Genomic DNA, 13,097 nt, shown 5'->3' on the forward strand with positions numbered 1-13,097 from the left:
CCCACTCCCTGGGGACTCCCAGTGAGGTGAGAGGCAGGTGACCTGTGACAGCCTGTGAGGACAGGGCAGGTGTGGAACTGAGCTCTGAACTGAGACTGTCTTTCGGGATCTCCTCCTCAGCTTGAGATCCAGACGCTGTCCTTGAGGTGAGCCAGTTAGCTTGCGTGGGTTCGCCTTAGTCAGACACAGGGAGCTTGCCTTGGAGACCAGAATGCCGGATCATTGACTCAGAGGGCGCACTGTAGCTGGCAAGGCAGCCAGGCATCTCCTCCCAGTAGCCCCGCTCTCCCTGAGCCCCGACTCACGTGATTGTACGGGGCTGCTGGGGATGGTGCAGTGGACAGAGCCCACCCCTGTCTCGGGCAAGTAGCTCCCGCTTCCCTCCCAGACTGTGCCCATGGCGAGGGCATGAAACAGAGGTGGCCGGGCTCTGGCTTCCATCTTTACCCAGGTCTGCCCCGTTGGAGGTCCCTGTTTTGTCCCATGTTGTAGAAGGGGGCAGACCTCGTCTGTCTGCTGAGCCTAGAAGGAAAGCAGTGCCAGGCATGTCATTTGACAGGATTGGAAGGCTTTTGAGAACTCTTAGGGGTAAAAAGGCAAGTTGAGAGAAAAAATCATCCAGGCTCCTGAGGTGGCCCATGAGGCCCTCCCTTGCTCCCTTGCTTGCCAGCCTCCGACATGTCCTGCCGCTCACCCTTGCGGGCTGCTCCCATACTCACGTGTCTGTTTCTCAGGCCAGCAAGCTCGCTCCCACCTCAGAGGCATCTCACTGCTGTCTCTGTCCCCAGATCCTGGCTTGGCCATCTACTCTTTATCATGTAGATGCTTGTTTCAGTAAGAGTCATCTCTTCAGGGTTCTTTTCTGACCAGCCAGTCTAGGTGGCCCACCCTGCTGCCCCCGCCAGGTCACTCTGATCTTCCATGTAATGTTTGCCATTTTCTGAACCTCCCTTGGTGTCTGCATGTTGCTATGTCCAGCGTAGCAGTCAGGAGCACGGACTCTGAGCCGGATGGCCTGTGTTTGGATCCTGGCTCTGCCACTTCTTAGCTGTCTGACCTTAAACAAGTTCCTTAACCTCCCTGTCCCCCTGTTTCCTTTTACGTAGCTGGGGCAATAATAGTGGCACCACATATGGGGGCTGTGTGGAATAACAAGTTTCTGTGCGTAAAGTGCCCACACTGTGCCCGGGACGTGGTCGTTATTGGCCTCAGTGCCTGAAACATTTCGGGCAATTAATAGCTCTTTCTTGGAGAGAGTGACACCTTCCTGGGCACTGTTAGGGGGGAGCTGCTGGCCTGGTGGGGGGTGGTGCTGGCATGGGTGTCTGCCATCCCCTTGAGGCACCCCAGAGATGCTGCTGACTCTTGGTACTCTCTGAGATGTTGCAAATCTAAGTGGAGCCTACGGCCAGTCACAGGTGGCACTCTGGTGGCCAAGGGAGAGGCAGGGGTTACACCCAGGAGTTCATGGGCCCTGTGGGGGGAGGCCCCATGAGCCATCACGGTTCTGGCTGCTCTGACAAAGAAGGCTGGGGATGTCTAATGTATTTTCAGCACAAGTCTGCCATCCATCATTGGTCAGATAAAGCCCGGGGACTCAGGGTGAGAATCCAGGCTATTCTAACAACTGCCTGTGGGGCGGGAGAAGAGACACCGGCTCCTCCAGTTACCGCGGCTCCGGTGTGTACGAACGTGTCAGACCGCATACGGGCTCTGGCTTTGCTGTTTTACTGTGTGGGCCCCATGGTCAGCGTCGCTGAATGACCCCTTCCTTTTCTCCTCTGTGCAGCTTTGCGTTTGGCTCCCTGATTTCTGCCGTCGACCCAGTGGCCACTATTGCCATTTTCAATGCGCTTCACGTGGACCCGGTGCTCAACATGCTGGTTTTTGGAGAGAGTATCCTCAACGACGCAGTCTCCATTGTCCTGACCAAGTGAGTGTCCTTTCTTCAAGGCTGTCGCTGAAGGTCCTGGTGTCAGAGAGACAGCTGTTCCTAGGCAGCTGCACGAACAGCTGCTTGTCCTCTGGGCGGCCAGGTCACGCGCTTCTCCGTGTTCTATCCCGACAAGCCCTCACGCACCCCAGCGGTGCTGTCAAGACCCAGGCTGAGCAGAGGCAAGCCCGCCCTTTAGGACCTTTCCGCAGTGGTTTCAAGTGCAGCTTCTTATCCAGGTCCCAGGGGTGCTTATTAACCAGAGCAGTCCCAGGCCCTGCCCTCCCAGCGTCTGATTCAGTTGCTCTGGGGTGAGACCCAAGAACTGAGGTGCTTTATTAGTTCTAGCATAGGAGGGAGCAGCCAGTTGAGGGATGGGTGTGTGGACAGCTTCGGTGCAGACAGAAGCAGTAGGCAGAGGCCCTGCTCTCCCCCTGAGGGGCTGTCGCCCAGCACCTTCCTTTCCCCTGGTGGAGAATGAGCCAGCGATGCTCACACACGTCCCAGCTCGAGATGCTGTTGCGTGAAAGCTGCTTGGGACACAGTAAATCTCTTTTTCATCTGTTCATCAGTATCACTGCCCTTGTTGATAGGATCTGAGAAATGATAGATGAATCCTAAAATGTCAAGAAGCCACTGAGAAAAAGAAATGACTCTAAGGTCATCTCACATGCGTCTCTCTGACGCAGGACTGTTTCCTTGAACTCTGTCTTTTGTAGTGCTCATTAGCATGTATGGGTAGGAGACCCAGACAGTTTTAGCAAAACCAGAGAAGGCACTGGCAGTCAAAGCAGTTGGAGGAAAGAGCTCTGGACAGCATTTCACAGATCAGCTAAGAGAACCTTAGGAGCCAGCCTGTGTTCTGCTAAAGAAAAACCCGTTTCCTTTGTTGGCAGATTCCTGGTCAAGCATAGCCACTCTGTGGATGTTGGCATTTTCTTAAAAGCTTTATTATAGACTACATTCAGGTTCTTTACGTTGGAATAAAATGATGTTTTATAGTGGGAGGAACCCAGGTTTTAGAATCAGGTTGATGCCACTCACAGCTGCGTAGCCCTGGGTCAGCCCCTTTACCTCTCTGAGCCACATGCTTCTCAGCTGTAAAGCGAGGGTGATAATGCCCCAGCCTAGGACTGGGTTTGAGGATTGAATAAATACTATCCTGTGTGAGAAGCAGCAGACATCAGTTAATGTTAGATCCTTTCCTCTTCTACGCCTGTCCCCCAGTTACCATTTCCTGTGTTTGTCCTAGTTTTGTCCTAATCTTGCAAGAAGAACTTTACCAAATGTTGCTTAATTGCAACCTTAATTAGCAAACCTTAAAATAAAACTTTAAAACATTTTTATTATTCTAAAAGTAATACATATATTCTTCATACAAAATTTAGAAAATTAGAGTAGGTGCATTATTACTAACCAGAGATAATTACAGTTAACATTTTGGAAGTCTGCCTGTGTTTTATGTAGTGGGACATATGCCCCGTATACTGTATTGTAATTCTTCCATTGAGCAGAGTGGAAAAATAATCTTCCATAACCTTATTTTCCTGGTTACAGAGTAGTTCATTCTGTGAACTTCCTGGATCTGTTTAGCAAGTTCCCCACTCCTGGCTTTTTCACGTTTCTCTTGGCAAAGATTTCTGTAGCTTTATTAGGCAATTATCGCAGTAACGTTTAAGATCTACTCTGAAAGCCTTTTCACTTTTGGGTTTTGACTTTTGTCTCGTGTCCTGGTGGCTGCACATACTGAACATTCACGATAAAGAATTTTGTTCAAATTGGCGATGGCATCATGAGTTATTTTTATACATTAGGAGCTCAACTCAACTGCTTTTTCTCTAATGTGTTTTGTTTTTAAAAATCTGTCAGAAGTAGGACCTTTTCTGAGCTTCTCCTGGACTCTTTGCCACAAGAAGGTTAAAGAGGAGGAGCTATTTTCTTTTGAAAGTGAAAAATGATGGAGTCACTGTAAGCAGCCACAGTTTCTTCCTGGAAAAGTGCTCTTGAAGGCCAAGGTCGTGTGTGATGACAGTTCCCAAAACTGGAGCCGTGGGCCGCATGCATATGTGTGCGTTCTGCAGGCTGGGCTGGCGGGGGGGGGGGGGGGGCTGTGGGATGCTAAAGGCTGGCTGTCCACCCTCAGCATCTGGTGAGGGCCCTCCACGTGTCAAACGTCGCTCAGAGACAGCTGGACTTGACAAGGTCAGTCCAGGGTGGGAGAAGGATGCTCCCAGAGGAGTAAGTGCAGTGCCTGGAGTATGAGAGGGAGACAGCTGCTCTGAGGGGTAGGAGTGAGGCTTCTCAGCCAAGCTGTCTCATGAGCCGGTAGGCATTTTCAGGCTGGAAAGACAGCGGGCGTGGTAGGCGTGCCTGTTTTGGGGGGCTGGGGAGCAGGACAGGAGGGGGCTGTTGTCACCTTTCCTTGGTTATTAGATAGAGTCACATCTTGTTTGAGAATCTACTTCATAAATGATCGCTCTCAAAGCGACCTGACACGCTTATCTTTGCAGCTGAATGTGAGAATAAGTTATACCCCTTTTTTGATGTGTTCATTTTCATAAGTGCCAGAAAGCTATCTTTTGTTTCTTCATTAACTTTAATTAAATTAGTTTTAGCTTTGATTTGTTAGTATGACGATTTATTCTTACAATAACTGCTACAGAGGAAACCTTTTTGTGCTCTCCAGCTGCAAAGTAGGCTCATGAAATGGATCCTGAAGCAGCTTTGTCTCATGTTCTTTTAAGTGCGAGAAATAAAAAAGGTAGAAATTTGCCAGGCCAGAAAGAGTCCAAATTCTACTTTCAATTATCCTGAGTTCATAAACCATTGGCTTCTGTCCTGGGTCTGCTGTCCACCCTTGATGTGACCTTACCAGCAAGTCACTTCCATGGGGCCTCTGCATGAAAGGAAAACAGTGGCCCCAGCCAGTGGACCAGCTTTAAGGGATGGCGGCTGGACACCGTGTGCTGGTAGCCTGCAGGTCCATTTGGGAACTGTGGGTGAGCTTAGCCTTCAAAAACACTTGCCCAGTGAGAACCCATGTTGGCTCTCAGCAGTCCCCAAGGTAGGGTGTTAACCTGTGGTCAGCTGGGAAAGAAGGGGTTGGAGGAGATGGTGTGTTCAGGTGAGTTTGGAAAACTTTATGTGAAAAAAGATAGGTTTCTTTTTTTGCAGGACTTTTCAGAACCTTTATTATGTTATATGTTACACTGTGCTGTGAATCATCACAGAAAACTTCCTGAGGTTATTTGACCAAGCTACCCTTTAATCAGAGATTATCCTGCCTTAAAATTATACCAATTCATGAAACGCTGATTAATGAAACCAAATATTTCTATTGATAATTCTTTGTTTTGTTTACTGAGTGCCTTTGTATACTAGGCTCTGCCTTTGGCCCTGGACATGTAGCAGTGAACAAGATGGACATAGGCAACTCATGAATGACTCATGAGTTGGCACTTTCTGTGAAGAAGTCCGGTTCCAGGAGAGCCCAGAATATGTGAAGGCGTCAGGGCAGGTGTCCCTGAGGAAGTGACACTGACCCTAGGTTCCGAGGAACAGATTGGGAGATGAGCTGGGGCCAGGGAGCAGTGAAAGATGACCATGGTCCCATGACAGTGGGACCCTTCCTGAGTGAGGAGGAGATGGGGTCACGAGGTCTGGCAGACACAGGGGTCCGGTGCTGCTCAGACCGGGCTTCCTCCTGAAAAGCAGTAGGAAACTGTCCGATAGGTTTGGGCAGGCCGGTGACCCGATCAGATTGTGCATTTGAAAAGGATCATGCAGGCCAGTGAGTGGAAGGAAGACAAGGATGTTTAGAAAGAGCAATGAGGCATAAGGCTTGGGACAGAGGATGGTAAGGAGAGAGAGGGAGAGAAGTGGTTGGATCTGAGAGGTGGTCTGAAGGTAGAATCCATTAGGAGGAGGATCTTTAATGAGGATAACTCCATTGTCATGGTATAATGGTTTTCCCTTTCGGGATAAAACCATTAATTGAATTTAATGGCTTCTAACATTTTACTTTGTTCTGCTATCCTAGAAGGAAAGTTCTTTCGGTTCTTCCTGATGCCTCCTAACCCACTCTCTCGGCCCTTTCCCTGTGACATTTCTTCTTTAGGTTGCTCCGTGCTCAGATTTCCTGCTGATGCTTCAATTCCAAGTTTTATCCCAGGATCCCTGCTGCCGTCCCCTCTCCCCGCAAATAGAAGCACCCCCCATGGCTCCCTGGGGCCTTCGGGGTGAAATACCAACTCCGAGCTTGGTCAATTGCCTTTCCCAGGCTACCATGGCAGCTGGTCGTACTTCTCTCTTGCCACCGTTTTCCCCACCAGTGCCCCCACCCCGTCCCGTTCCTGGGTTCTAGCCATGCTGATTTACGTAATTGGATGCTCCCAGAATGTGCTGTGCATTCTCGGGCTCCCTGCCTCTGCACGTGCTGTTCCCTCTGCCTGGGGCACTTGCCCTCATTTCCTCCCCCATTAACTCTCTTTTTCTAAAGCTGAACCCAGCCCACACGTCAGGAGGAGCATTCCTTGACCACCACCCCGGCTGAGTTAGACGCACACCCTGTGTTTCTGCAGCCCTTTGCCCTCCCCCCAGTGTGGTCACTTGTTCTCTCCTTGTTTGTCTTCCTTACCAGACAGAAGGAGCCCCAGCAGGGCAGGGACTCTGCTAGGCTCTCTGAACCCCGCGCGCCCCCCCACAAAAGCTAACACAGTAGGTGTTAGTTCACAAAGTAGGTGAACAAGTAAGTGACCTAACCCAGTGATGGAAGGAATGAAAGACTGAATAAGCAAAAAAGAAAAAAAAGAGTCAGTGTTGAGTTTTAGTTGATTTCTAATAACTTTCTCTATAACATTTTAACTTCTTTCTTGTTTTTCTTTTACTTCCTAGCACAGCTGAAGGTTTAACAAGGAAAAATATGTCAGATGTCAGTGGGTGGCAAACATTTTTACAAGCCCTTGGCTACTTCCTCAAAATGTTCTTTGGCTCAGCAGCACTCGGCACTCTCACTGGCTTAATCTCTGCATTAATATCCTTTTAATATGATGAACACGCGTGGCTGAGAAGATTTTCATTATTATCTCCATCTCCAGCCATCTCCCCCTCTTCCTTAAGGGGCCCGTTTCAGTCTAAGGCAGTGTTGGAAGGAGGACCTTTGTGTACTTTTGTCTTAAGGAGCACTTGCATTGAAACCCAAGGACTTCGAGGTGTGACATGTGCAATTTAGGACGTCCCTTTTCCCACGCCGCGGTCGTGCACACTGTTGCCTCTCAGATCCCACCATTAGGGGAACTTCTCACTTGAGATTTTCAGGTTCCCCTGTCTCACTTGTCACAGTCAGAAAACTGGAAATTAACTTCCTCTGAAATTACCAAACTGAGTCTTTACCCCACTGAAAGTGTTTATCTGGAGGGCCAGAAAAGAGCCTTTCAAAGTGAGTCCGTCCAGGCTGTTCACGCTGACTGCACTGCTCAATGGCCCATACACTTTTCTAGCCAGAAGAGGAGAGAGGCTCTTAGGACCAATGACACCTTCATTGCTGTAGAAAATTCGTCACGTTTAAAATAGGAACAGGCACCAGACCGTTTCTGTGGGAGCCCAGGCCTGCGTCTCGGGGAGCCGGCCACCTGGCCCTCCTCCACGAGCAGTGTGTTCCACAGATGGCCGGAAGAGCCACCCTTGCCTGTGACAGGCACGTTGGTCTGCCATCCTGTTGAATTTTCCCTTCCCCCATTTTGTCCAGAAGTCTAAAGTCTCCATTGTTGGCTGACAGCTTCTCATATTGTACCAATAAACAGAATGAAAAACTTTTTCTAGATCAGTATTTTCCTCCACATTTATCTTTCTCCTGGACGGGGAGGGGATGGAGAAGCACCGGCTCTGCGGAAGCCAAGTGGATGGGCGCTGCGAGCCCCAGCACGGGCGCGTGGGCTGTACTGGAAGAGAGAGAAGATTCTCCTTTCATAGGAGCATGAGTTTAGAAATCTCCAGGAATGTGAAAGAAGGTCCTCCAGTGGGGCACTTTCCCCGAGAGTTCTAGACACCCCTTCAGCTGTCTTATCTGATGTTGGAGGAAGGGGGGAAAGCGTGACATGGCCCTGGAAGGGACCTGGCAGCACGGGCTGTCCTCCTGGCCATGGCCCCAGCCTTGCCCCCGCAGCCCCGGCACACTGCCAGCCTTCCCAGTCAGCATTTTTCAATGAGTTGACTTAGGTTGATTTTAATTTTTCCAGTTTTCCAGAATTTCCAGTTCTTAGTGTTTTGTGAGATCCCCCTTCTTAAAACAACAGTCTCCCTGCAAAGGAAAAGAAAACAATGGATATTCACATGTTACCCTGGGATGTTCCGAAGCCTTTCGTATCCATTGCCTACCCTGTATATTTGGAAGGCAACATCTCCCATCAATTGTCCCTTGGTTCTTTTTCCTTGACAACTGTTATTTACGTGCTAAAACATATTGACTTGAGGAAAACGCCTTCCTTGGAGTTTGGCATGATGATCATTTTTGCTTATCTTCCTTATGGGCTCGCAGAAGGAATCTCCCTCTCGGGTAAGTGACAGAAACGTTGAACTGCTGGGATTGATGGCACATTGTCCTGCCTGGTGGAAGAGATTATGTCAGTGGGGTCACTTCCAATCACAAGAGACAGTCACAGCTCAGCAAAGCTTAAGCAACAAAGGGGATTTACTGGCCCGTTAGGAATACCTCTGAATTTAGACCTGGCTGGGTTCAGGGGCTCAGTGTTGTCATGGTCACATCTTCTCTTCACCCACCACCCTGTAGCAGAGATCAAAATGTCACTTCCCGTGTTGTCCCTTTCCCAGACCAAGTCCCCGAAAGGGCCTTCACTGAAAGGATGGGGTCAGACCGCCAAGGGCAGTCAGTCCCCTGGCCTGGCCCAGGGCCCTGGCCCCCACTGATCTGCATTCTATCATGATAGTTTTGCCTTTTCCAGAATGTCCTACAGATGAAATCACATAGCATACAGACTTTTGTGTCTCCTTTCTTTTAGTGATCATAATGTTGTTGAAAGACATGTTTTTGCATGTGTCAGTAGTTTACACATTCTTACTGTACCATATTTTAGTCATTCATTTGAAGGGCATTGGGGTTTTTCCAGATTTGGGGTATGAATATGTGAGGCTATTTTCATTTATCTTGGATAAATGAAACTTCACTTCACTAAGAAGTGAAGTTGCAGGGTCATATGGTAAGTATGTATTTCTTAGAAACTGCCAAGTGTTTTCCAAAATGACTGGGCCATTTTGCATCCCCACTAGAATGCCTGAGAGAGTTCTAGCTGCTTCCCGTCCTCATCAACACTTATTTTAATTTTTAAACGTTTAGCCGTTCTGATAGGTGTGTGGCAATTTGATTTTGACATACTTTGGTATAATTTTCATTATATTCCACTTGGGGTTTGTTGAGTTTCTTGGGTTTATAAATTATGGGATTATAGCTTTTCACCAAATTTGGGAAATTTTTACCCATTTCTTAGACACTTTTTTCTGTTTTCCCATCTCTTCTCCTGTTGGGAGTCCAATTACTAAAATTACAATTGACAGTGTTCAATCATCCCATAATATACTTTGCCTTTTTAATTTTTTTCAATCTTTTTTTCTTCTGTCTATGCTTTACTTTGGCTCATTCCTCTTGCTGTGTCTTTATGTTCATGGGTCTTTCCTTCTGCCATGCTCGCTGTCCTGCTAGTCCATCCAGTGTATTTTCCACTTCAGATGTGTATTTTTCATACACAGGAGTTCCCTTTAGGTCCTTCTTATATCCTGCATTTCTCTCCTTACCGTGTTCGTGATTGTCTGTACATTCTTGAGCCAATGGAGCATGTTTGTAACCGCTGCTGTGACATCCTTATTTGCTAATTCCATCATCTCCATCAGTTCCAAGTCTTTCTTGGTCAGTGTCTTCTGCTTGTAAGTCATGTTTTCCTGCTCTTTGCTTGCCTGTTAATTTTTGATTGGATGCCAGTCACTGTAAACCTTATTATGTTGTTGAGTTACTAGATTTTTCTTGTATTCTTCATAGAATTTTGGATCTTCTTCCGTGGTGTATCCAAGTTTCTTGGAATCAGTTTAATCATTTTGAGGTTTACTTTCAGACTTTGTCCTCAGGTCTAGAGTAACACTAGGAGGTAACACAGTGCCCTTCTAAGGACTCCGTGTCCTGTCTCCTGTATTACAAGGTCTCCCCACTCTGGCCTGTGGGAGCACAAACTTCCCAGCCCTGTGCCTGCTTCAGAAATTGTTGGCCTGTTCCTTATCAGTGGTAAGTCTCCCTAGGCTCGTAGGATCTCACCCCACACGTGTACAGACCAGTATAATCCAAGATTCAAGGGGACACTGCTGTAGCCCTCGAGAACTCTTTTTCTGTGCAGGCCTCCTTCTCTGTTACTCTGGCTGCTTCATGTCCCGCAGCTCTCATTTATCTCTTCTCAGCTAGACTGACTCTGCTGGGCTGGGTTTTGGAGATCCCCCCCCCCCCCCCAAACCTCAGCCTGGAAGCTCTGTCTGCGCTGGGTCAGGGCCTGGAGCGGGAGTGGCCGGCCGCTGTTTCCCTTTGGTCAGGAATGTTTCCCTCCTGACAACCCTACCCTGTAGTACCCAGCGTCAGAAGACACCTTTGTTTTCTATCTTTGATCAGGTTTTCTAGTTGTTTGTAGCAGGACTGCAGTTGGCATAGCAAAATGGAAGTCCCCAGTGGTTTTTATTTACTCCATTGAGCAGAACTCTCCTTCCCCGCAGATTGTTCTCTAGAATTACAGTTGGTGGGCAGATCCTGCCAAGAAGGAAGCAGAAAGGACTCTGGCCATTTTCACTAGAGAACTCTTGGTAAACCTCAGGGTTTTGTTTGTTCTTAATTTGATTTGTTCCCATCAGTTCTATTGGATAATTTCATCCCAGTATCTGCCATCGAGTTCCTTCTCTTATCTTTCCTGAATTTTGGCACTTACATAAACAGTACCTGTGAGTCATTTGGCTCTAGCTTGGCTATTTTTACCTTTGTTTTTCTAAACTGTTCCCCACCCCTTTGAGATGAACACCAAGTACCTGCTGGCAAAGATGTATTTCATGCCTCCATTTGGAATTTGTGATCAAAACCAGGGAGTGTTTTTCTTGTCTCCACAGCGGCAGTGTTTCCTGTTTGTGGAGCTTCACTTTTTTGAGGGCTTTTGCTAAACAAACCAGTGGGCAGTGGGGGCAGAAACAGCACATGCGAGCCAAGAGCAGGCTCAGCTACCTCTGGGCCGTTGGCTGGGCTTGGCCCATATTTGACTTTGGGATATTTGTCACATGGTTTTCAGACAAGGGTAGGATAGCCCTGGTGTGTGTGAGGACCCTGGAGTCCCTCTGTGAGAGTACAGCCGGTGGGGGGGTGATGTTTGCTATCCCCCCCCCTTCCTTCTCCTCCTGCACTTCTGTCACAGAGGACTGAGGAAGCAGTTACCAGCAATACACAGCAGGGTGCTGTTCTCCAAATCCCACACCCTAATCACGTGTTTCAGACACAGTGGTTAAGGACGCCAGACCTGCGTTGGATCCCTGCCCTGCCCCTCATTAGCTGTGCAACGTCACAGAGCCGCCTTAACCACTCTGAGCATCCACTTCCTCCTCATGAAATAGATGGTATAGAAGGGCACCCCCCACCCAAGGCCCTTGGGTCAGGGGTTAAAGGGAACAATGCGAGTAAGAGTCCTGACAAGAGACATGCTGGGGTGATACTTCCTGCTGGCCCTGACACCCTCAATATGTAAATTAGTGACACGCCTTTTCCCTGTCACAGACATCCTGGTTTCAGTAGCAAATTAAACAGGCCCCCTAGTTATGAGTTAGTGTTAGCTGTTCTCGGAATCTTTGTTCTGACTCTGTCAGTCTTAACGAGTCTAGTCATTGCCAGTTTCAAGGGCCACTTTGCCCTCTGGCTCTGAAGATTCAGGGCTGAACAGACCCCAGCTTTGCAGTTTAGCTAACAGTGGGCTGAGGGAGGGGGATTGGGGCAGAGCGACACACTGTCATGGCGAGTCACGGAGGATGGGATGTAACCTCCATTCTACCAGAGGTAGAACGCATGGTGTGGCGCTCCTGCCCGGGTGCACAACCAGGCGCTCCTCAGTGCTGCCTGTGGGAGAAAACCCACAAGCCACTGGTCCTAGGAGACATGAAGTATGCCTGGGCGGTTCTCACTACGAAATCCTGTGCAGCCACCAAATAAATGAATTTGACTTAATTGTGCTGCCGTGGAAAGAACTCCCAGACAGATTTGCAAAATGTTAAGAAAAAAAGATTGATCATCCATTCAACAAATACTTATTAAATGCCTCCTCTGTGCCAAGAACTGTCCTTGGTACTGGGGCTGTCCTTAGTAAACAAGACCACATCAGGCTCCTACCTGCCAAAGAACAATGGTAAGCAAGCAGGCAAACACATACGGGTAATTTCGGGTACTGAAGAACGGGCAGGAATGAGCGAGATCAGAGCAATGTGATAGTGGCATGGGGGCAGACACATCATGCGGTAGGGGGTCAAGACGGTCTCCCCAAACAGGTGGTGCCTGAGCTAAGACCTGTGTGCTGAGAAGGAGCCAGCCCAGGCAGGACCTGGGGCGGCAGTGCTGAGCGGGACACTGCTGTGAGGGAGCTTGGCGCACTCCAGGAAGAGCAGGACAGAGAGGCAGGGACCCCAGCTGGTAGGGTTCTGTAGGCCCCGGAAGGAATTGGGGTTCTGTTATATGTGCAAAGGCAGTAAGTGTTGGAGGCCTCAAAAATGCCTCTGGGGGAAAAAAATTCCCTCTGCTGGTAATCCATGCTGCATACATAATGGGATCCTTCTACTGAGTGCATTTTAAAGGCAGATAAGCTTTATTATGGCATAAGAAAAGAACTGGCGGCCTGTGTCGGGACCTTTAATACTAGTGAATGGAGATTCTCTTACTCTGGACCTCTGAGTCTGGATGTTTTATAGCAAAACACAGCAAGGTGCGGTGCAGTGGAAATTGTACCACAATAGACACCCTTCACCTTCTGCCTTTGGACTTGAGTCTCTATTCATCATCATTGTTCGTGACATTTAAAATAGTGGATTTAGCTGAAACGAGAAATGGATTTCCTTCCTTCCTTGAAGCTGGCCATTTTGTTGCACTAGTTAT

The 13,097-nt window shown here is 48.5% G+C and overlaps 1 protein-coding gene across 9 annotated transcripts in view; it reads left to right on the forward strand.

The window, feature by feature from the left end:
- Positions 1-13,097, forward strand: part of SLC9A8 (solute carrier family 9 member A8) — a 70,415-nt gene that overhangs the window by 38,328 nt on the left and 18,990 nt on the right. For all 9 annotated transcript variants that reach the window (XR_007129863.1, XR_007129862.1, XM_047743839.1 and 6 more), the window contains 3 exons: positions 1,790-1,933; positions 6,827-6,965; positions 8,381-8,486. Coding sequence is in view for 7 of the 9 variants with exons in the window: in XM_047743839.1 (XP_047599795.1) it covers positions 1,790-1,933; positions 6,827-6,965; positions 8,381-8,486 (389 nt within the window). In the remaining 2 variants the exon portion in view is untranslated. The remainder of the gene's footprint in view (positions 1-1,789; positions 1,934-6,826; positions 6,966-8,380; positions 8,487-13,097) is intronic.

Source organism: Lutra lutra, chromosome 9, assembly GCF_902655055.1.
Source record: "Lutra lutra chromosome 9, mLutLut1.2, whole genome shotgun sequence".
Classification (NCBI taxonomy): Eukaryota; Metazoa; Chordata; class Mammalia; order Carnivora; family Mustelidae; genus Lutra; species Lutra lutra.